The sequence below is a fragment of the Pavona decussata genome, unplaced genomic scaffold, assembly GCF_977016875.1.
Source record: "Pavona decussata unplaced genomic scaffold, jaPavDecu1.1 SCAFFOLD_27, whole genome shotgun sequence".
Taxonomy (NCBI): Eukaryota; Metazoa; Cnidaria; class Anthozoa; order Scleractinia; family Agariciidae; genus Pavona; species Pavona decussata.
The window spans coordinates 1,172,687-1,197,841 of NW_028145450.1; the positions used below are offsets into that span (position 1 = coordinate 1,172,687).

Sequence of the window (25,155 nt, forward strand, 5' to 3'; positions counted from 1 at the left end):
TCCTTACTTAAGTCAATCTATTTACCTCAGGACACTAATTGGGGACGCTTCCCAGATCGAATTGGAATTTAAAAGAGTTGGTTTTTGAGGAGAGGGAAAACTGGAGTACACCCCCTCGAAGCAAGGACAAGAACCAACAGCAAACTTAACCCACATATGACGCCGAGTCCTAAAATCAAACCCGGGCCACATTGGTGTGAGGCGAGTGCTCTCACCACTGCGTCATCCCTGCTCCCCTCTCTCAATGACGTATAGTAACTGGACGAGAAGGAAGATGTGATTACTAATAGCTCTTATGTGTTCCAGAGTGGATGTAGAGCCCAATTCATGAAACACGCTTGCGTCCACGGATTGGACAGAAAAAAGCTTTCAGCATTGGAACTTCAGAAAGAGATGACTTCCTCGCAATGCTGCATCATCCGGGTTTCAATCAACTCTACACCATAATTTATTATCTGAGAACGCTAAGTGCACTCACAGTGGTAGTTTTTTCCCAGTTCTCTAAGCTGATGTCACACTTTAGGAGGTTCTAATACAAGTTCTCCTTGCAGCGCTTGTACCACGAAGACTCTTTTCATCGGGTCAGATCAGAATGCAATATCTGCTTTAATTTGGTAAGCGAGTGCTCTTCATCTACCAAGCTCATTGCCGTCAACCAAGGCCACCTCTTGACAAGGAGTGACTCAATACTGGGAAACGGGGTCAGTTGCAGGACTTCGTTGTAATTTTTGCAGTCTTGCCATTTGATGTCGAATAGTATATATGCTGTGGCGCACGCATTGGTGAAACTGCTCCAGCAACTCTATGAGGTGTCTATAGGAAGTCCCTGATTCACACCTATTCTGAAGCGATGTATTAATTGCTGATCTCAAGTCACTTCTACGCTAGTCAAAGAATCCTTTCGGTGAGGACACAATACCCAAGACCTTAGGTCTGCTCAATTCTGATCATAGAGGCTGTTCCTCCTTGTAAACGAAGCGCTCTTGCTCATTTTTCTGATGTGTACTAGTCCGCCCTAAAACCTATGATGTTGATTGGTGACGACCTGTTGCGGTCCGAATGTTAATGATAAACGTACTTAAGGAAACTTCTAAATAATCAAACCCGGGACAATAGAAGAAGACGGAGCTGCAAACAATCGTTACACACAAAAAGGCGCGCATTCTAATTGAAGAAGACGTTTTAGATCCCTCGCGTTGTTTATGTTTTAAGATAATACGGAGTTCTCGTCTACAGCGCTTCAAAATGTCAGCATGTTTCTTTGTTCAAGCTTTTCGAAAGTAGGTGTGGCTATGGGTGATTATTTCCATCATAATGCGAAAACTTCAGATCTGAAAGGAAATGAACTGCAAAGTTGACATTGAGACAAGACTATGTCCACATGCGGCTTATGATTTGGAATATATGCAAACTGAATGTCTGCATTTTAAAGAGTTCAGTCATCCAATCTAGCCATTTTTGCGAATAACATCACATCGCCCAAGAATCGCAGACGGCTTTGCTTGTAAAATTGTAACCACAGTTTACGCTCAAGTGTTTATAATTAGTGACTGTTGCAAGCAGGGATGTAAAGATGATTAGTTTTGTCAGTGGAAGATTCACCGTAAACTTCAAAAGCCGAATTGAAATCCAGAAGAACCATTACGGGAATATTTGAAATACCTTGCACCTCTTTGAAGTGAAAACGCGGTCGAGTTTTCAAATATTTAGATGCACGGGCAACCAAAAATACTCCTAATCATCTCAACAGACTAACCAGAAGCTAAAATGGGTAAGTTATGTTACTTTTTGTCTCCCAGAGAATTAATTGCTCTTTACATAGGCGTTGGATAATTAGGCATTGTCACTAAGGTTACATGTTATAATTTTATTACTTTCGAAATGAGATAACAATACTGACCGTAGCACTTCGATGAGTGTACATTAAGTTACGGATACTGGGCTTTGTAATATAATTATAATGCTCATTTCAAAGTACTGCATAGTAAAAAATGATAAGCAATATATCTAAATCGACCAGTGTCAAACTTCCGTTTCTACGATACCGTGAGAAAATGTATATCCATAATGTAAAGTCATTCAAATGAAAACTACTGAGCAATACTAAGCGGAGTTTCATGCAGCGACATTTGTTTTCGTTATTTTGCGAGTGAAATCTTGGCACGTCCAAAGTTTTAGATTTTTAGCTGTTTTGATCTTGTGTCCGAGTTCAAATAGATCTGTTTAAAAAAACCGAACAACTGGAGCTCACTCATTTTCAGCTATTCTTTACTGTCTAGAAAACCTTTCGCAACTATGCTGTTCCTTTTAATACATTCAGAAACACACAAACGATCTCTATAAACAGATGCGACTCACTATGACACGAAAATGCTCGATTTCACGTGTTTATAAGTTTCCGCCGAGTCACTTTACGCAATACTCCTCCGCCACTCGTCCTTTACGTATTCGTGTTTGAAATTTCTCGCGATATTTCGATCAGTTCTACGTCGGCGCACTGCTCTCCAAAGCGACATACCGCAGAGCTAATTACCCGAACCACCGGTTGCTTTGTTTGTCTGCAGGCCCTAATATCGGCTTTTTATTCGGTGTGATATTGTATTCAATATTTTGTGCTAATCTACTGAACAAAAACAACTCAATTCAATTAGTTGTTCGACTTAAGACAACCTGCGGATCGACCGACAACGCGCGCATCTAAGGTAAGATACAATGAATTATCCCAAACAAAAGCTTCGAAATATCGAAGCCTAACATAAAACATACCACGATCTGTATTGAAATTATGCTCTCATCTTGAAGGCATTCAATTGTTTCGGTCACGTTCCTTTAAACTTCATGATTTTAGGTCATACTCTCCGTCACAACCCTCATTCAAAGTTAACTAAGGCAATCTCGTTTCACGGTAAATTTATGCCTTTTACACTTAAAAACCCATTTATAGTTTTTTGGTGAAAAACGTTGGGTGTAATTCAGGCGATACGAAAGTTGAAATATCTGCGTTTGAAGTGCTCTATATTTTGTTTGTACAGAGTAAAGCCTTGTTATTTCGTTTGCTACAACACAGCAATATTAATTTTACGTTCTTCTAAACAATTGAAAGTTAACCAGCGACCACTTAAAATAGCGTCTTCCCTTATTGCTCCTTCGAAAGTCGTTTGTTGTTTTGCCACAACGAATATCGTGATTATTAGTTGGCAGTTGAGCAGAATAACAATACACCACCTGAAATTGTATGACAGAGCCTTAGTTTCATCGAAAGCTAAACAAACATTCCTCTCTGTGAATAACAACTCAAGACATGCATACGTTTATTTCTTGACGATGGACTGAAGAGTCTAGTAATAAAGCATTTCATTGGTTGATTCGAGGACGACATTTCTCATGCGAGACTCGTTGTTCATGTGTATTAGAAAACAGCAAAGTTATCCGATTTGAGGCGATTAAGACTATCAACAACTATTATAATTTGCAAATGACCATCAAAGTTCATCTATATATGGTTACTTAATTTCCTGTCGAGGTCAGAAATCAAGTTATTTTACAGAGTTAGGAGTAAACAAGAGGTCCTATTCTAACCACAACATTCTTGCAAAATGCGCAAACGTTCAGTGAATTTCCTCTTTTAAAAAAACAAATATTGCCTCATTCTGTTTAACGTAGTTCAGGATTTCGATCGCCTACGGAAATCGATTAATGAGGCCGAACTTTCCGGTTGAGCCCGCAAAACTGAATTGTGAAGTCTGATCATTCATGAATTGGATATTAACGGAGCGGTTACTACTTTTTTTTTTAGTTCTGTTTATTCTGCTGTAGAACGGCCGGTTCGTAGCTGTAGGTTTTGAGTTTGGGTATGATATTTTAATAGGGTAACCAATCAAATTAAAGCTATTTAGCATTAAATTCGTATATATCATGGTGTAAAAACTTGCAGCCGTTTTTCAAGATCTCCCAAGTCGCATGAACGAATTTGATTTGTTCGTTAAGTTTAAATCTCGACCCAGCTCAAAACAAAAGGAGAAAACAAAGCCCAATAAAACTCGAATTCGCTTCTTTTGTCGTTTCCTTGTAGGGCGCTTTTGTGGTATTTAGCTGGCATAATAAGCAAAGACTTCCCCTGGGACGAAAACGCGAGCTCATTATACATGTTTAACGTCTACGCGCTTAAATACCAATTTCAAACTACTGGTTCTTGGTAGCTGGAGACTTCGGAAAAGTAGTAAACTAACATAGAAAAGACTTGAGAAAATTTCCTGTGCATTTTAAATCCAAATTGCGTAAGGAATTGTCTTTTGGATCGTAAATGAATTAGCTGTTTGTTGATTTGTTGCGACATCGCTCAGCTCTGGCCTGGAATTGAGGTCGTTTGAAAAGTTTGAAAGTTTTGTGTGACCCGAGTTTACTGAAGACCTAGCCGAACGGAGGATACAATTCAAGACTACTGCTTGGAAACTTCTGTGGCATCGTCATTTGTGTTTTGTTTGCCCTCAGCTCTACTTGTCAGGAATATTAGAGAGGAAGCAGGAAATTTGTTTACTAGAGAAGTTTATATCTGGAAGGTTCAATAAATTTACAGTGAATCCACTTCTCGCGAGCAATTATACCTAAGTAAGTGTTGTTCAACCAGTTTGAGAAAATTTAGCGCAGAGTTGTCTTTGGCGAAGAGCGATTTAAGAACAACTGTTATATTTTTGAATATGTTGAAAAGTAAAATGGCCGCTGGTTTTAATTTTTAATTATGTTTTTTTTTTGTTTTGTTTTGCTTCGTTTCCTCTCAAGGACTCCGTGAATTAGAAGAATTACAACAACGTTACGATCGCCTGGAGCAACTTTACAACGAAGCAGTATCAGCACGCGACGAAGCGATCGAGGAAAGAGACAAAGCCACCGTGCTTATTGCGCTACAATTGCAAAGCGAAACAGAGGAACTGACCAAGAAAATCGAGACTTTACAGACCCAAAACAAGAAATTAAGCGAAGAGAACGAAGATTTAAAAATACGACTTAGTTACGCGAAGGACGATTTGAACAAGTTGCAACAAAGACACATTCGCCTTCAGATCGAACAAGAAAATTGTTTGCAAGAGAAAGAAGATGCTTTGGTTTTGTTGAAGGAGTTGGAAGGCAGAAGAGAAATATCAAAGGGTGGTAGCATCAAAGAGGAGAAGGAACTAGACGGAAAGAAGATGACGAACGTGCAAACGGTATGTGAGCGGAATCACTTAATTAGTACTTTATTGTTGAGAACGGAAAGACACGCGCATGCGAAAATGAGATTTAACCAGTCTAGAGTCAAACCTTTAGTTACGTTTGGTTTTTTTGTACCCTATAGAACTGACAAATTTAGTTTTTCATTTAGCTACGACAGTCCCTGCAGTCTTGTGTTAGAGGTAATTATTCTATACACTTACGTCGTCAGCAAACAACAATTGGAATGACATATAGCACATGCAAGAATAATAGGCATGCCCGAGATTTCTAAAATTGCAATGTGGTTGATTCTCGTGCTAGATTTCAAGCAGCTAATCACGCAAAAAGCTGAACGAACGTTACAAAACAGGCTTGGCGAGTGGAATCAAGAAATCAACTGATCAATCGATTAAATTTATCAATGATTGCAAGACCGGCTGGCACTATACGACAAAGGGCAATTTTAATCAGGCCAATATTTGACAGTATAATTACAATCCTGGCCAATCGAGTTCGAGACAACTGGCTAGCGCTCTTTCTGAAAGATTGCAATTTAACTTTGCATCAACCAGCTCATTAACGTAATCCTCGTAGTCCTCTGTTGAATTGAGTATAAACACTCGTAGATATCAATGTTTAGATTCATCTTTGTTCACTGATCAGCATTCTACACGGGGAGGTGGGAGTCAGAACCCAAGTCTTGATCGGGGCTAGAGATACCTCTTACCCGAACAGTTTGGCCAGGATTGCAGTCTTCCTCTGGCTGAGGGCTAGAATCAGTTTGGTTTATATTTTACTTTCCTCTTTGGAAAACGTCAGTTCATTTGGCCCCAGTTTTTGCGTTCGCTTTAATCGGTTTTATATTGAGCACTTTCCTCGTCATATACCAGGAGTGATTGAGGGTAATCTTTAATAAGGAAACCAACACCACGAACTGAGTGGTTTACCGAAGGGTCCTCTAAAAAATTACAAGAACAGATAAAAACCTGAATCATAGAAACAAGAAATGAAAAAATATATATACAAGATTTAAAAGTAGAACTAGGATCATAAAATGCCTTTTGACAGTCCACGTTTAAAAGCAGACAGTGACTCTGCTTCCCTGAAAGCTACTGAATCTTTTAAATTCTGTTCAGTTCCAGAAGGGTAACCTCTTTTATTGCCTTTTCCGGGAGCCAGCGTGGTCTTCGCGTCGCAATATCTGCCAGAAATTTCTTCTAAATATTTGTTAACCTTTCTATTTCTTGGATATACTAGCTACCCCTTCGGCTGAAATATAATTATGTTTTTAAAATCGAAATGTTTTAAATTTCGATACCCTTTCTCACATACCGTCAGGGTAAAACAAAAGCAAAAAGCACCCCTTTCGGGCAGTCCCTCTCCCGGTATGAAGCCGAACCACTCTATGAAATACTCGGCTCCTCGGGTATAATTCACTGGGCGCACAGTTTAACTGAATTTGGCTACAAATTCATGTGCGAAACCCAGCGAACTGATACTGATGTTTTCCGCTTACCAAAAGAAAACGTTGCGGTTAAATTGAGATTTTTCGATATCTATCTTTACTCGCAGGAGATATGAACAATAACCTCATAGTTCTGGTGAAAAAAACATGGTTGTGATTCGCACTAGATAGCTAAATCTTGATTAAGTCTAGCGGCTTTTTTGAATTGCGATCTATTAATGAGATAAGCAAACTTTTTACGATGTGTCTAGTCAAAGCTGTCATCATAGCAGCATATAACTTCGGCGACAGTTTAAGGCAATAACTCGGCCTTCAAAACAACCGACGGGAAAAAATCTGATTTCTTTTGAAAAAGATTAGGAAACAAACTCCTGCTGTTTTGAAAAAAGGGTGTCGGGTTTTTTAAAAAGTGATTAAGAAAAAGTTTGAGATGCTTGTCTTGTCTCTTGCCTTTGCCGTTTTAGGGCTAACGCAAATAACGTTCCCGGTTGTCAACCACCAGTGAGGTTTTGTCATTTCTTTTTAACAAACATTTACCAAAGCATGGCCGTTATTTTTAGGGTTAACGTCATTAATACAAACTTGACCTTGAACTTTTTTAAAGTTGTACTAAATATAGTTGTCATGGTCTCTTTTTCCTTCGCTCAGGAAACACATCTTTCCAGTATAAATTTATATTATTAGCTGGTATCCGTCATCAACAATGATATGATGTTTATACCACTGCCTTTGCACAGCATTCTTACATGAGCAAATGGTCGACATGATATTTATTAATACGCATTTTTAATTAAAGATTGGGGAACTAGCAACCGGTAAGGTCAAATGTTTAATTGTTCAGTTCCGTAAGCAGACAAAAAATGTTCAGTTTATTAAGCAGAAAAAGACCGATGTCGTGAGGTTAGCCAAACTACCTTAAATACTTCAAAAAAGCAATAAAATGCTGTGGCAAAATGCCCGTTATGATCACAAAGACAAGTTATCAACAGGGATTTGTGCCCAGGATCAATTCTCAAAAAGTAAGGCCAGCTACGTTCAAGAGCTATTTTTGTGGCACTGTCTCAAATGATGACATGCTGTAGAAGGTGTTTACAACCTCTGAGTCTCTGGGCGTAGTATTTTTCAAAGAACGTGGCTATTCCGGAATTAAAACAATAAACATTACTTCCTTTTATTGCTGTTTATTGAGCTGTACAAGGTGGTTCTAACTTTTGAGTCTGTGGATGAAATCCTTAAGTGTGACCATTCAAATGAAAGCTCAAAAGTAGTACTATGTTGCTGCAATAGACTGGATGTTTTGCAAGCTGGAATTCCACAAGTTTCTCCTCCTTTTAACGTAGACACTCTAGGATGCAGGTGAAAGGAAGTTTAAGTCCCCTAGTTTAAGCTTTGTCATTAACTGATGCAGACATTTTTGAGGCTTCAAGCGGAAAACGTAAATTGTAAAGCATTGAACCTCCCAGCTTCACGCATGCAGTGCTTTTCCGCACATTCGCAGAATTGTATGTGAAATATAGTGTAATTACTTACAGCACCAATTGTCACTTTCAGTGATATTTCGAAAACAATTTTAACGAAATCATTCATAGGCCGTATTCTAATTCACAGCTTTTTAGGTGTAATAAGCTTTATTATATTGAAATTGCCTATGTTCTAACGCGCCAGCACGCTTTTGTTTGGCATCCAAACTTAAACATTCTTTTATAATGGACTCACTCGAGCATGGAGTCTTTGTGTTGTATGAAAGCGGCCAAGCGATCAGTTATGAATCAACTAGATCGATTTCGCTACGCGAACGTGGGAAAAACATGCGATCCAACATTGATATTTCCAATCTCAGAACAAATTCTAAATTGACCTTGGATCTTAAGATGTCGCCCTTGTTAGAAGGCGTCTTGTTCTTTTTCGTTAAGCTTGCGAAATCCGTGGCGAATTAAAGACATGGAAAGGTTATTCGAACATTTGAACACCATCTTCGAGGTTAGTACATTACCGAGTTTCATCGCACATTCTAGGTTCATGAAAACTGGTATTATCACGTAGAAACTGTTATTCTAACCGCAGCGGTGTACAGTTAGCCTAAAACGCGGGGCATTCCATATTGGCACTAAAAATAGTTAGTTGATCAAGATTTAGGAAGTATGTAAACAAGAACTCGGGTCAAGGAACTGGATCTAAATAAGATTTAAAGTTCATCGCTTTCGCTTAGCTTGGATCGCCAAGAAAGCGACAATGTAGTTATAACTAGATATATTCAATTGTATTTTTAATTCTTCGAGCAATGTACGTAGCCAAGTACCGTCCATATATTGCCCTGTACTTAGCCTAATTCGCATTAACTGTACTCGTCTAAATATCTCGGGTCACTTGTCATATTGTTTCCTCACTTACAACGTCTTAGATAAAATGCCTGCGTGGTTCTTAATACATGTGTGTATTTCTTAATTGAAAGTGGCATTAGTTCTTGTAGTACAGCATGTCTTTTTGTATTGCTAGTCTCGCTGTATTTCATATTTCCTCATACACAACAGACCATTCACGATGATGTAATGCTTTAGAAATCCAAGTTGACTTTTTCGAATTAGGTTAGTAGTTTATGCCCGAGACTATCAAGCTTGACTTTGTTTTGACGGCAGTACATTTGTTCCTAACTTCTATTTTTCGAGCATCTGTTTTCTAAAGCGAAGACATCGCTAAAAATTAATCGAAAATAAAAAGGGATTCAAAGAATTTTGACGTAATCCTCGGCAGGAAAAGGCTGGGTTTCAACGAAGTTGACATCGTCCAAAATTTCTTCCTATCGTTAGTTTAATTATTCATGTTTTCCTTCCTGAGAAAGTGGTTGATGTTTGCTCCTTTTCGGCCTTTTAATGAAGTAAAAAGAAAGTGACACTCTTCTCTCTCACTCAGGAAGAAACATAGATTTTCCACTTTGAGTCCGTGGATCAGTGAATGACCGGAAATCCTTCAGTGTGACTATGCATATCCGTTATTCAAATAAGAGCGTTTTAATAGCCTATTCGTTTGTGTTTTTGCATGCTTTACAAGGTGGTTCTAACTTCTTTAATTTGTGGATAAACGAAGTCCTGAAGTGTATGAAGCAACATAGAGAATTGTGCGAATCTTGCGGTGTACTCCCAATTCAATGTACAATGCACAAGGTGGTTCTAACCGTGTTGAGAATTTGACGGCGACCATTCAAATAGAAGCTGTCTTTAGTTAGCAGTTTGTCAGTGCTTGTGATTTTCTTGTGTTCATCTTTCTCCGTGGGGCCTAGGCTAGCTGTAGCTTTTTGTGGGGCAAGCAAGCTACTACGTATGTTATATTTCGAAAATAAACATTTATTGAACATCGATCAGTCGAACATTGCTACTGAAAAATGAGTTTTGTTTTGTTCGTTCGCCCAGTTTTCTAACTTTTAGCGGTTTTATCTCTGACTATAAAAACTCAGGATTAGTAAAAAGCTGATTTGCGTGTTGTGACTTTCATTTCATAGGATCCCGCTTACAGCAATGTCAGGGACGAAATCTTCACATCAGGTAGGGAATGAATTCATTGTTTTACCTGGATAAAAGACTCTGCGAGGCATTCAAAAGCACTGTGGGACTACCTTGATGTTTTTACTGCATGCCTAATTTAACTTTTGAATAAGATAAACACATTGCGTGAGATAAAGGTTTTCACGACTGGAGGCTTGTAGTCTCATGATAAATTGTCAACTGACCTATTACTAACTAGCCGCCAGAACTGAGTGACGGTCAATTCGCCCACAACATTTTTCCCCCGAAGAAAATCAGCCAAACTTCAAGCGCCCATAGTTCAAGACACCGAGCACCTCGCCGGCCATAGAAATACTCAGGAAGGGCAAGGAAGTAGTGCCTTAACCAATTCGACCTTCTCACTGATTTTATTTAGCTAATAGGCCTTTTCACAGCTATCACACAGTGTGCCAGACCATTTATATTTATGCTTAGACCTTTTGGTATGGTGTTGTCTCATATAAATAACAATAAAGGCCAAAAATCTATTCCGCATTTCTTACTTGAAAGGTAGCATTCCTTTTGCCCATCTAGAAAATGCGGATGTTGCGATAGAAATTCCTTTTCTATATTCAGTCTTTTATGGTAATTAAAATGATCCGTACCACACCGGGGACAAAACTGTGAGGTCAGTTTGTTCTTCAGACAATCTGGCAGTATCAATACGTCATTGGCACTCTCAGCGAGCGGCTGGCTTGATATCCTCTCAGGTTGTGAAAACGTCAGTCAGTGCTCTGACCAAGAAAAATCTCTCTCAGGACTATTCTCACCCGGATCATCATACTTTGCTGCCTTACGATCAGATCACTGCTCGGCTCAAACCATCTGACTGAGTGATATTAAACATCCGGCGTTGTTTGCAAATTGCTTCCGGCAAAAAACGAGCTATTATGATATTAATGGCTCTTATGCTCTTAATGGGTAACAACAAAGGTTAACGTTCATTTCTGTTTGTTTCGAACTGGCTTTTCAGTAGATCGATTTCTTGTTATTCACTGTGCCTAAATTAAAATAAAGAACAATTTTTCGTACAACAACTATAAAATATGTTCCAGGAACATCATTTAATTGATATCATATATCATATCAAACCTCTTTTTATCCACTCCCCTCGGGGCTTTTCAGGGATAATTTACAACACTTCATTTTGCGGGGGAGTTTGCCAGAGTGCTTCTTGTGCAGTTTACAATTAATGAAGTAATGTGTTATGAATGCCCCCTTATGTGTGTCAATTTGAGATAGATACTAGGGATGGTCACTGCAAGAGATTTGTTACGTCCCAAGTAGTTCTTTTTCGTCCTTATCTGAAAAGAATAGAGAGTCTAACCATTTGCAGATTTCAAAGCCAAGGCAGCACTTTCGCTCAGTTATTTAAAGACCATTAGTGTTGGTCCAGCTGGGAATCAAACCCAGGCCTACCGGCTCACAGTCTGTTACTCAACCAACTGAGCTGACCAGATGGCGGTCATCAAGAGGAGGACGTCCAGATTTTTCTCTGACGGAGTATGAAACTTAATCAGCTGTTTTAAGAAATTTTTCCAAAGTACAAGGGAATCACTGGCCCAGGTTTTCAAACTAAGATTCATCCCCATTTTGATACTTGTAGTTTCAGAACTTGAGCAGAAATCACCGTATTTTATACAAAACTAACGGCATCTTTGATTCCAATATGTCTAAAAATCTAGGGTTTTTTGTTCTGCTAAAACTTCGAGAAGCAATAGCCCCTTTAAGATTATAAATGGTTATTTTCAGCTATAAACTGTTAGAGAACTAAGATTTTTGGAACGATCTATGACCTGTGTAGTTCGGCAGCATCAACTGAACGTACAATGAAATTGTAAATTGCATTCCAAGCTAACATTGCTGTATATGTGTGTTCATTTCAGCCTCCGAAAAAGATTTGGAGCTGGAACCAAAGCCACCAGTCACGTTGAAATCCTCTCGACTGGAAGAAGTCTTTGATGTTCATAAAGAAATTGGAAAGTAAGACCAACGCTGTTTTATGTAATGTTTAAAAAACGATCAGCAGTGTTTTATCAGGTTTAAAACCACGAGGCGCAGCAGAGCCGGATTTTAGACCGGATAAAACACGTGCTCCGAGTTCTTTGAACGGCTTAAAAACATTCGTGGAAAAGCGTTTGTCAATAGAGTTCATAACAATTATGCTTTAGTGAACGTTACAAATAGGCATACGAAAAAAACACGGCATACTAAAAAGGAGTGTTTTATCAGCTGATGAAACACTGCATACTAATAAGGAGGAGGTTTATCGATATAAAGTCACTACACGTAATGTATTATTGACTATTTGATGGACTTATGAATTATTAATGAGTTTTTGAACAAAAAATGTTTATTCAAGGAAGTTGAACATTTTGAAAGCCCTGAATTCTCATGATCATGATAAGTAAGGGTTTGAACCAAAACTAAAGAAAAATTCATTGAAAATAAGTACGAATTACTGGGATCAGCCATAGAGCTACATAAAAACCATAATTCTTCTTTCATTTTAATTTTCTTTTCTTTTCTTTTTTTTTTCACCACTAGGGGAAAGTTTGGTGTGGTTAAGAAAGTCACAGAGCGCTCATCGCAGAAAGTGCACGCTGCCAAGTACATCCGGCTCAGCTCAAGTGGCAGCGGTTCATCCCGTGATGATATCATGCGCGAAATCAACATCATGAACCAGCTACACCACAAGAGACTTGTGGGATTGGTAGATGCGTTTGACTTGTCGAGCAAAATTGTCATGATTATGGAGTTGTAAGTAAAAATAATTAAACTCTTTGACAATAAACATGGTGAAAAATCCCATCTGGTCGATCAGACATACCAATTGGCTACATTGCAAAAATTGAAAAACTCCAACTCCAGCTCCCGCGGCTGTAGTGGGAACCGGACCTCAAACCGGGACCTCTAGTTTCGAGACTGGTCACCTACAAATTAATCATTTAGGCACCGCTAGCTGCCTCTTTGCTTTAAATCATCAAATCAACTGGAGGCAAGGTCAGCAAATTCGTTGTGGGTTGACAGCGTTCTTCTTTAGAAAGGAAAATTAAAAGCTAGTTGAATGGGTAACTGGAACCACAATTCTGTATGAAATTTTGGGTATACGGTCACCTACTCAGGTCGTACACAGTCAGTACACAAAGTCGTATATGGAAAATACGAGGACGTGGCATGGAATATAAGGTACATATATCACGATAAGTGTACGCCAGGGTATGCCAAGAAAATATACGGGTCCCATACACTAGCTTGTACCAGGACATAAGTAAAAGGAGTCAAACGCATACTGGTCATTACTCAGTCCTTATATACGCCGGTGTCCTTATACGTCAGCATATGTCTCCGTAGACAATGTATACGGATTAATTATATCAGCTTATATTTGTTATTTCACGCAATTTATTTTTCTTGGTATTCAATGAAACACATTACACCAGCGCTTGAATTCAACGAGTTTTCTGATTTGGTTTTTTTCAGTGTGTCAGGTGGGGAGTTATTTGAGCGTGTGGCGGACGCAGATTGTTTGACTGAAAAGGAAGCCTCGTTTTACATGTACCAACTACTTCAAGGACTGCAATACATGCACAACAAAAATATTGTACATCTGGATCTTAAGGTAACTAAAAGCTCCGACAAATATTTTGAACCTCTTACCCGCCTTTGAACTTTGCCTTTCAATGCCATTCCGGTTGGTGCAGTAGGTGATCGCGTCGGACTTTCAACCGGGAAATCGAAAGTCCCTTGTTGCGAGTTTCACGGTAGTTATACATGTATGCAACGTGAAGTATTGTTTCCTTATTAAAATATCTTCACGCTGCTGTCTTCCCAACCGCTAGGGAAACGGGTAGACTTGCACAATCCTGTGGGTGGGTACTATGTGATTAATTGCAGTCCCATCCATAAAGGTTTGGGGAGGGGAGGGTTGGAGTAGTAATTTTCTATGGTGTTTTATTCTACAAACGTCAGAGTGGCCTTGTAGTACAAGTGTGCACGATCCGTGCAGGTTTATTCCTGTAGATAGCATTTCATAGCTAGTTATAGAATGGCGAAATTTAGTGTTACAGATGATTTTTATAATCTACGTCCTGTTACCTTTAGTTAAGAAATAAGTAGTCCGCTGAATAAAGCAGTTAAGTACTAACGTTCTCTAACCTTAAAATCCTGACGCTCGTTCAATGGTTGCTTTTTATTTTCAAGATTCAAGTTAATTTATAAAACATTACGATGCCCTTTTCCGAAACAAATATATACATAAAATACATAATTAAATAGATCCTGATACAGAAGAGATTTGATGAGTACTTATCTTTTCTTCAACCTGTTGTATTGAAATCTCATCACTTTCACAATTTCGGAATGCATAAAGGAACTTTATTTTAAAACTGCTGTTGTTTCATTTATTTCCATAATCAGCCGGAAAACATTGTATGTGTCAGCAAAGACAGCTGGGATATCAAACTGATTGACTTTGGCTTGGCGCAGGAGCTGGTACCTGGGGTTAGAATGAAAGCACTCAAGGGAACGCCTGAGTTTATGGGTATGTACAAAGTATATAAATTATTGACGTATATAAACTGGATCATTGCATAACGCAATTCCACGGATTTGATTGCCTTAGCGACCATGGTATATGAGCCATTATACCATGCCCGCGAAATAGCGACCATTAAATTGTCTTCCGGTTGTTCTTGCAAAGCGAAATGAGCAAGATCGATATCTACCAATATTTTTTGCTTGTTTTAAATAAAACTGCAATTATTCCACTCACGCTTGTAGGATAAGAAATGATTACCGTCAGCCAAATTCGCACAACGGCTGTCACCTCATATCCAACGTACGCTGGTGGAATAATTTTTTAAAAGACCACGTAGTTGTCTTGTAGAAAGCCTCAGACAAGGCAACCATCACAGGTATGAATGAACAGCAGTCTATAGCGGAACTAAACATCCCCTTATTCCGTCATTGACGTCTGGTGGGTACCCTCCAGATTTGAAAGTGTTCAGTGCTTCCTCAGCCTTACTGTGTTTAGGCTTGCAACTCGTACTGTTCTGTCCATGCTTTACGTGCATTTGCAGAGTCCGTCTGAAGAAGCTACTCCACTTGAAGGTCTTTCATCCAAACTGTCGTCCTCCTTTCGAAAAGTATCCCAGACAATGTATTTGGAAAGATCAGCGACCATGCGGTGTTTAGTCCTTTAAAAACCGTGTTTACCAATACCTTCTATCTTCATCTTCATTAGCAGAGGGATTTGTGCCACTCGCCTGAGTTGCTGTGAATCATTGATTGTCCCATAGGAGTACAGTATTTTCTTCTACATTTGTTCTTGGTCGACTTCGGTCATTCCCTGTGGTCTATTTAGGACTTCGCCACTTGTAAAACAATCAGCAAGTGGGAATCAATTAGAACACTTTAGAAACGACCCAAAAGACATTTATTTATGACAGAACGTTTTTGTTTCAGCTCCTGAAGCAGTCAATTTTGACACCATCTCACTAGCAACAGACATGTGGTAAGTAGAAGGCTGCTAGACAGCAGTAGTCCATACGATTCTTAAAAGTAAACCAATGGATCAGTTTTGTTCAAGCCGAAGCTTTTTGTAGAAAGCTTCTTTGAAGATTTCGGGATCAATTCCCGGTAGGGGGACATAGTGACTCCCTTATATAAGTTATATAGGTATGTGCGTCTCCAAAGGGAATGGTTTTTGAGCCGTTTTGGCCTGATATACAGTATAGATTTTAACCATTTTTGTCTAAAGGTATGAAAATGGGTAGCTGTTTTACACAAAAAGGGTTTGGATTCTAAAGACCAGGTCTGAAATGGGTATTAATTTTAGAGGCTAGGACGTGACTGCATAAAGCATCTTAAGATAAGTGGAGGATTTCTGCAGTTGCTGCCTATTTTCTGAAGGATTATCTTGCGCTTTCTTTGTGTTCTCCATCCTCAGTAAACCGTCTTCAATCGACTGATCCGATATACTGCTCCAGAAAATCCCTCGAATCGCAAAGAATGGTTCCAGAAACCATCCCCTTATTTTAAGATGCTGTATGCAACCAATCACGGCCAAATCTGAAAAAAGGATACGGAAAAATTACATATTTTGATCTGAAATAGGGTTAGGTTTTCGAGAATCGAGCTGCACACACCCATCAAAATTTTCGACGATAGAGTACCCCACCCCCGAGGATCAATTATGTAAAAAAAAAAAAAAAAAAAAAAAAAAATATGCGCGTGTAGAAAAGGGTGCATTGATCAGTTGGAGATCATTATTATTATTTATATTATAACCTCCCTTTTTATTACTTAGAATTTCTGGAAAGGGTTATTTTTTGAAACTTACCAGCTAGATTGTCAAAATCTAACTGCATGCCTTCTTTTTCTTCCAGGAGCGTCGGTGTCATAGCGTATATCTTGTAAGTAACAAAGTTTACTTCATCATCATGTTATATAATTACAGTATTTATAATTCAGAAGCATGTGCCATTTCTTCGCTGTATAAGTGTACTAATTCGTTTCTTGAGTCAGTAACATGAAGGTAAACACAATTAAATGTTATCGTGTTCCACCATATATGAACATTCGTAACTGCTCCTGCTATTGTCTTCCGGTGTTTGGTGACATTTATAAAAACATCGACCACAACACGTCAAAAGGTATTGAATTCTATCAAGAAATCATTCATCCTGTCATGTCCTCTTAGATAGGAATATGCCTTTAAAAAGTACTCAACATTTGATTGATTTTGAACTCATAGTCAATCGGAGCAAAACAAAAATTCATTTTTAAGAAAATAACTATACTCTTTAAGTTTCATGCAGTCAGTTCGACCGACACCTTTCATCATCGTTTGTTGACCACAATCTTCTTAGTTGATCTTAGTTTTATTAATTCCTCCTATAGGTGTGTTTATGTTTATCTCGCTTATGAAAACTAGTTCAACATCGCGACTATGTTTATGACTTAAATTGATTCTTTATCCGAAGGCTCAGCGGTCTATCCCCATTGCTGGGAGACGACAACAACGAAACCTTAGCCAACGTCACCGCTGCTGAATGGGACTTTGATGACGAAAGCTTTGACGTCATCTCGGACGAAGCCAAGGAGTTTATCTCCAAGTTACTAATAAAAAGTCCCAGGTAAGGGCTGGCTTGCGTTACACCAAGAAAGAAACAAAAAGAAACAGTGATCCTTATATCGCAACGTAGCCATCTCTTTGCTACGCAAGGCAATTTTTCTTGCAACTTGTAACGCAACGATGACCAAGGCATTGCTGAGGCAAACAAGGACACTCATCGACAGTTTTGGTACATTGGAGAAGTGATTTATGACAAAGCTAGAACATTATTCTACTTTTCTATTCACAGGAAAACGTTTTTGAGTTTCTGAAATAACACGAAATCCACAGGACACTTCCTCTTTGAGTAGGCAGTATTTTTGTTTTTGCTCCGTTTTTCGCCCAGTTTATCGACCCTGCTATCGGCCCAACAGCAAACACCATACCGAGAGTGTCTCACAATACGACACATCCTGTCGTACAATCAGAGTAGAGAAGGCAAGAATTTTGGTTTCCAGCTCAACAGGGCCAGGGGTTCCTTCGATTGCCTCTGGGCCTTGGACCTTGGGGTTTTATAGGTGGCTTGCATTGCTGCCATGTTGGTGTACAAGACAAAATAAAATTTGTTCATATATAGTTGGCATAAAAATGGAAGTAAAGTCCCAGAGGAGAAAAATCTAATGTTCAGTACACCAACATGACCGCCATGACGTCATATGCAAACCATCAATTGTTTTACTTGGCTTGATGGTCTGCACGATTAAGAACAATATTGACTGTTTGTTGTTTGTTTCTTTGTAAAACTGTAGAAAGCGTAACACCGTCAAACAAAGTCTTGAGCATGACTGGATGAAGGTAATAAGATTAAATTACAGTTTGCTGAATCATTGTGGTATTTTTTTTCTTTGTCAATTTCTAAGAAAGTACTCTTAACAGAAACTCTCTGACAGTGTTAAATGAATTGTCTTCTATGATGTGGATCAACAATATAGAAACTATCAATTTTCTCGGTATAAATTGTCTCTTAAACGAAAACATTGCAAACTGAATTAGTGATTGCTAAAAAAAAACGCTTTAGAGATTTTATGTTTTATGAGATTTTTGAGATTGAATTTGCAACGTTCCAGACGTTCGCAAAGTTTTCAAAACCAGTCATTTCGTTGTTCGGATTCATATTTCTTATAACTTTGATATTTCTCCCTTAGAAAAGTGCCTCAGCAAATGCAGTGAAAATCGACACCAAGAAATTAAGGCAGTTTTTAGCCAAAAGAAGGTGGCAGGTAAGGACCGATGCGAATTTGAATTAAAAACGCTGAAAAGAACCGGGAAAGGTTTCCCCACAAAAAAATCCTACTTGACTCCCGAAAAGGTTAGAAAATTTGTCGACGTTTGCAGTTATACTGCCAGTTACTATTTTTTTATTTGTTACTAGTTTTTATTTGAGTTAAGGTTAATTTGGAATCTAGATTTCTTGCTAATTTTAGGAACCAAAACTAACAGAGTTTAACCTTTGAAAACACAAGCGAGCTCCGCGCGATCAAAGAGAATGGTATCACTTCGTTGCTAACATGGATACTACTTAGTTCTGAGTTTCCGTTGTTGACATTGAAGCTAAACTGTTCCCGTGTTATCCAAGAGTGGGATGGGGCATAATCGGAATGACACACTTTCACCGCGTCGATGTACCAGTTAGGACGCATTGCAATGTTGCGGCAATGTTAACATGCCCTTTTTTGGTCAGATTTTTACAGATTTATTCAAGTCTCTGTGACAACGTTTAAAAGTTATTACATTGTTTAACGAAGTTCTCAGTGTTTACAGGAATCGGGGTAAAACATATGTGGTGCTCATGCAATAACTCGTCCTAATTTAAACCTCTGATATTCTGATTAATTATTAGTAGGGTGAAAATGGTTTTCCCCTGGTATTGTTCCTTGCATTTGTTTTATTTCTTAATTTCTACAATTTTAATCAAATGAATGATTGAATGATTACTAACAATGATGATTTGACGTGATTTGTTAACAACTAACGATAACAAATGAATTGAAATCAGAATCACTAAATAAACTGTTGATTATTTAATTGTAACGAAGAAGTGATTTGCTTACCAACTATAATATTGCACAAACTCCTGACCAATACAATTACACTAGCCAGTCGAGTAATAAGAATTTCAGCAGAGGAGCCGGCAGAATCCATCATACATTCCCTATTCAGATAAAATACATGTCACGTGATTTTTAGAACGTACCACTCCTCCGAGGATACAATGGCCGTCACCCTCCTTGCGTGAATGGTCTCATGGGTGATAAGCGTCGTGTGATTGGTTACTGCTTAACCTACTTGGGATTCTTGGAGAATGGTGGCGATCTAAAAAATAGCTTGATACATATTTTTCTTGGAATAGGATGTGTTGGAGGGGGGATGAGTCTATTCTCTGCCCGTGATCGATGATCTGTTCATGGCAGTGGATATCGCCACAAAAAAACCGAGATTTTGATTTGATCCATTGTTTGCTCACTGATTTGGGAAAAATCTCTCCTTTCTCTCCTTATATTTAATCTCCGCTTCTCACATATAACGGAAAGTAACGTCCCACCCTTACTAATCCATGGCTAACACTACACGTACACTTATCCATAAATTGCACTTCATCTCCGGCAAAGATGAACCGCGTTCATTCACAACTCACAGCACAGATCACGTCAAACCAATTCTGTACATTACATATGCTCATAGATTCCCAGCTTACACGCATGCGCCATTTATTCAGGCTTGCTGACCGAAGATGAACTCCTCGAGGTTAGTGGTGTGTGAAACCAATACCACATGCGTGTGAACTAAGGTCATTGACCATAAATCACTAGCAATGGAATTCCAGTGCTATTTCTACACTGTCACACAACGCAACATGGCATCAAAAGTGAGACAGTGTCAAAAACACAAAGTCTTACACTACACAACAATATTATGCAGTGCAACACTGAACATCATATCGTATGTGACAGACAGTTAAACAGCACTGAAAAACTCATTCCAAGGTAAGTTTGTTGCTATCTGAAACACACAACACAAGGTTGACGTAGTTACCCAAGGAAACGGCCTCAGCTTAAATGACTTCAGTGTAAGTACCGAATACGTGCAAGGCACTTTAGTGTGAGGCAGCGAGCTCAAATGAAATTTCTCAGACTGATACCTTTAAAAATGCCTTATCATTTCCTTTTGGAGTAAAATAAAGACAAATAAGCATCAGATTAGATTAAATGAAAATAGCGATATAACATTGACTCCCAGCTCCAGCGTCCAACTCATGGGACCTGACCTGGTCTAACGTATCTTTTTTTAATGTGACCAGTCAAATGAGAGCTATCGAGCGGTAAACCTTCTATGTTAGTGAATAAAAACCTTAATTAACCTTAACCGGTTAACTTTCAACTGCATGAAAACTGCGAAGCAATCCTTTCCTTTGTTGTGGTTTGCAAGTTAACAGAGTTAACGTCCTTCTTACTCATTGGAAAATTGTGTCAAAGTTTCAAATTGCGCACGATTCAGCTGTGAAATTGGAGCTATTGAGCCTGCGAACGAAATAGTAATGAACCCGACAGCCTTGTAATTGTGTTCACAGAAATCCGTCAATGCCCTCGTGGCCGTTCGCCGATTATCAAGCATGACATCCCTAATGAACATAAAAAGCCGGCCTTCTGTTGTGCCCTCCTTAGCAACCGTGCCTTCTAGTAACGAAGAGGAGGAAGAACTGGAGCGTGATGACGAGGAAAGTAGGGAGCATGGTCAAACAAGGGAAAAACGTGTACTCGTTGATAAACCTGTGGATAAAGAGGGACACCCTGCTGTAGAAGGAAAAGAGCAAATATCAACAGGTAAGTATTCTGGGAACTTTTGATCCTTTAAAAGCAATTAAAAAGTCTAAGAACAAAAATGAGCTCGGAACTCAACAAGGCAGTCAATGAAAAACAAAGTTTGTTTTTTGATGAAGTTGCTGTAGTAATTAACTTTCTAAAGAAGCTGTGTTTTGATTATTCATTGACCGAACGACCGATTGATCGATCTATCAATCAATAGATCGATTGAGCGATTGATTGAATGATTGATTGATTGATTGATTGATTGATTGATTGATTGATTGATTGGTTGCTTGCTTGCTTGATTTATTAATAGATTCGACTGGTTGGTTGTCTCGTTGATCGCTTGATCGGATTGATCAAATGATTGATTACACATTGATTCTTTCATTCTTTTACTGACAGAGCTTCCAGTTTTCACCAAAAAACTAAGTGACGTTTCGAACATCGAGGGAGAAACTGTTTCCTTGGAGGTCGTCATCAAAAACGACTCAAACTGCCAGCTGAAGTGGTTCAAGGATGGAAATGCAATCACTGAGGGTGGGAGAATATCTCTTGTCAATTGTGGCGAAGGACGATATTCACTTGTTATTCAGGATGCTGAAGATGGAGACTCTGGGCAGTACTGTTGTGTGGCTCAAAATGAGAGCGGGAAGGTCACGAGCACTGGAAAGCTATCTGTGGAAGGTAAGCCCAGCTTTTCTTCTAAGATGGGTCACACTACATTTCGATACTCAAAAAGAAGCCCTTCAGATCAACAGTAAAGTCATATGGACAAAGCATTAGGAGTTCCATGAGTAGAAAGTAACTTTGAAGGAGTCCACACCTTTGTTAGTTCCAATAAATCACTATGTTAATGGCACCTGAGTTGTAAAGGCGTAAGCAAGAATCATCGGATGCCAATTTAACTTGGGTCCGTTGTTAGTGAACAGAACTAGTAGACAATTGTTTCAATTGCAGCTGCGTCCAAAAGCGAGGACACCGAGGACGAGGAACAAGAGATTGACAGTTCAATAGGTGAGTGGCTACCAGACACAATTGTCACTAGCAGTGTTAAAATTAAACCAGGAACGTCAGGCTCAAATCGTGGATTTTTCTTATAATTTAAACTTTGGTTTTGACAAACGTATTGGCCCTGGGTGGTTCCGTTTCCAAGGAGCTGCGGGAACACGAACGGCCACTTCGTGTCCACCTAAGTTTCGCTGTAACACCCATGCACCCGGTTGGTTGATAAGTGGGCATCCCACAGTGGCCTCAGGAGAGGTTACCAGGAAGGTATGTTTTCACTGGTCGGAAAGTTGCTGTCTTTATTCAATCAATATCAAAGTGAAGAACTGTGGCTCTTTATACGTGTACTACTTTGACAGTACACCAGACAGAGTACATGATACTGAAACATTGCACCTCCAGAAACGCAACATTTGGATACTGGGGACAGTAATGGAAGTGGAATATTTAAAATAGATATATTTGAACTGCGGATGAAAGAATAAATAATTAAACGACCATCGCAGTTATGTTCGCAGATATGTTCAAGCCTGTTTTTTTTTTCAAGCCTTCCGTTCCGCAACTACTTAAATTGCGGACATAACCGCTAACGACATGCAATTAATCCTCATAGAAAAAGTCTACTCTAACCGAGACTCAATCCGTAAGGCCAGGGAAGCCTTTTTTAATCTCAAAAGGCAGAACACTCTTTCCACATGGCCTTAATATTCGCGAAGAAATGTACTAGCTTTTTTCCTTTTATTATTTTTTTTATTTTTTGTTATTATTATTTAATTTGCTTCATATTTTATACTGTCAATCAATTTAGTTTAACGTAGTTCCGCTATTGCGCAAATATTTGTCAGCTATATAAGCGTACGTCCCAATGTAAATTTTCATTATACCTGAAGAAGGCTGGTTTGGCCAGCCGAAATATAGTAACCTTTAAACCGTAACTCTACATTGTATCGGTCTCTGCTTCTTTTGTCATTTGTATTGGTTAAGCCGATCAGATCAACAATTGATCCAACGTATACCAGCAGGATAATCGTCCACGGTTGTTGCTTGGACTTGACTCATAACTGCGATGTTCATTCACTTTAATATTCATTCTTTCAACCGCAGTTCAAATGTATGTATTTCATATATTTCACTTGCGTCTCTTGACCTCGATGGGTATATTACGAATACACATGAAATGACCAGCTCTCAGTTGGCTTGATAGCTCAGTTGGTAGATCACTGCAAAAGTATCGCAGAGGTCATGGGTTTGAATTTCTTTCAAGCCTGAATATTTTTCAGGCTTTCTTTTCACAATTACTTAAGTTCTTAAATAACTGCGATAGCTATTCACTTATTTATTCATTGAGAACAGTACAGAGGAACTCTGCTAATGAGGTCATACTTATGTGGTCGTATTAATGGGGTTCTAAAACAAACCGAGGATTTTAAAATAACTTATAATAAATTAATTTATTAATTTATATTGCGCAGTATCAACATAACATAAGGCGAATAAGTCCATGAGCTATTCTTCAAAACGAACAAATTAACAATAATCGTAATCATGATAATAAGAACAGTCGAAATCGCGATCATAATCATACCCTAACGATCAGATAATAACAGCAATAACAAGAATAATAAACCTGATTCAATCCTAATTGTGTACAATACTCTCATAGTAATAACCACGATCACAATCATAATCATTATAACAATGGTAACGCTAACGATAGTGATAATGTTAATGATAGTAATGCAACACTTCCGTCGGTCTCGAATCGACGAAAAGACTAAGCCATTTTCAATAGTTAACTTAATAATTGTTTAAAATAAACCTGTTGCTCTGGACTTTGAGGTAACTTCAGTTGGTTCACAGTAACTTGTTGCATTGTCGAGTAAGGGTTTACAATAGTAACCTACCGATGACTTGTACCATAAACGGTTGTGAAATCATACTGTAGATATGCAGCTCGACAGCGACCGTGAGAGTGAAAGCGCTGGCTACCTCCATCACTTGACTACCTTTTTTTCATTATGAATAATACGCTGAGAGCATATTTCATGTTCTGTTTCACATCATACCTTAACATGGACATTTACCGTGCTTAAACAGAAGTCCCAGTTTTCATGAAGGAACTCCACGACGTCACAGTCAATGAGCGAGACACCGTTACACTTGAAGTGGTTGTCAGTGGTAATTCACCCTACGAACTAGAATGGTTTAAGAACGCGGTCGACGTCACAGAAAGCGAGCGTATTTCTCTAGTGAAGCATGATGAGGGGCGATTCACGCTCGTCATCCGGGATTGTGAAGATGACGACACTGGAGAGTACTGCTGTGTGGCTCAAAACGAGGCTGGAAGAGTTACGTGTGCTGGCTGGCTAACTGTCGAAGGTATAGGGCAATTGCGCATCGCCATTTGTGTTAAAACGTTTCTCGATAAAGAATAAATATATTTTTTTAAAGAATTGTTAAGGGTTTAAGATGAAATAAAGGGGAGAGAATACCCATCATGAACTTTCTTCGTTCGTAGACAAAAATGAAAAAAAAAAATTAACACTAATAACAATAATATTAATAATCATATAATCATAAGCATTATTATAATAATAATCATCATCATAATCATTGAATTCTGACGACACCGGAAAGGAAAATCAAGCCTGCAGCTTCGAGTATTCTGCAATGTGTTTATAATAATGTATTAACAATAATGAGAGAACAACAATTCTAATTGACGATAATAGTAGTAACATAATAATCATTAATCAGATTCCATCATAACAGTGGAAGACATTCTAAAAATAACGCCGTTACATCCCTTAAAAAAAGCCAAATAACCCGTATTCCTGATAAAACTTTTATGTGCCCTGTTTTCCTATAATTTCCCCATGCACAAAAAGGCAATGGAACTCGTTACCCGAGGATATTGCCACCCTGCCAAACTTGACCTCTTTCAAAAAAAGCACTAGTTTCATAACCGCATCCGTTTGTGTGTTTTACTTTTCTATTTATATTTAGTTAGTTACTTGTTTATCTATTTCTAAT

At 38.6% G+C, this 25,155-nt stretch overlaps 1 protein-coding gene across 4 annotated transcripts in view; it reads left to right on the forward strand.

The window, feature by feature from the left end:
- The first annotated feature begins 1,446 nt into the window (after positions 1-1,446).
- The window catches only part of LOC146485236 (uncharacterized), a 47,556-nt gene continuing 23,847 nt past the window's right edge, over positions 1,447-25,155 (forward strand). The window contains exons 1-16 of one of the 4 annotated variants that reach the window (XM_085103564.1): positions 1,447-1,771; positions 4,780-5,204; positions 10,152-10,194; positions 12,081-12,177; positions 12,742-12,954; positions 13,678-13,816; positions 14,614-14,737; positions 15,661-15,709; positions 16,584-16,610; positions 17,181-17,333; positions 18,061-18,106; positions 18,457-18,531; positions 20,880-21,132; positions 21,520-21,801; positions 22,075-22,131; positions 24,220-24,501. In XM_085103564.1, coding sequence (XP_084959690.1) covers positions 1,768-1,771; positions 4,780-5,204; positions 10,152-10,194; positions 12,081-12,177; positions 12,742-12,954; positions 13,678-13,816; positions 14,614-14,737; positions 15,661-15,709; positions 16,584-16,610; positions 17,181-17,333; positions 18,061-18,106; positions 18,457-18,531; positions 20,880-21,132; positions 21,520-21,801; positions 22,075-22,131; positions 24,220-24,501 — 2,269 coding nt within the window. In that variant the 5' untranslated portion in view covers positions 1,447-1,767. Of the gene's footprint in view, positions 1,772-2,565; positions 2,703-4,779; positions 5,205-8,416; positions 8,636-10,151; positions 10,195-12,080; positions 12,178-12,741; positions 12,955-13,677; positions 13,817-14,613; positions 14,738-15,660; positions 15,710-16,583; positions 16,611-17,180; positions 17,334-18,060; positions 18,107-18,456; positions 18,532-20,879; positions 21,133-21,519; positions 21,802-22,074; positions 22,132-24,219; positions 24,502-25,155 lie in introns of those variants that run through there. The other 3 variants (XM_085103567.1, XM_085103565.1, XM_085103566.1) reach the window with 3 other exon arrangements.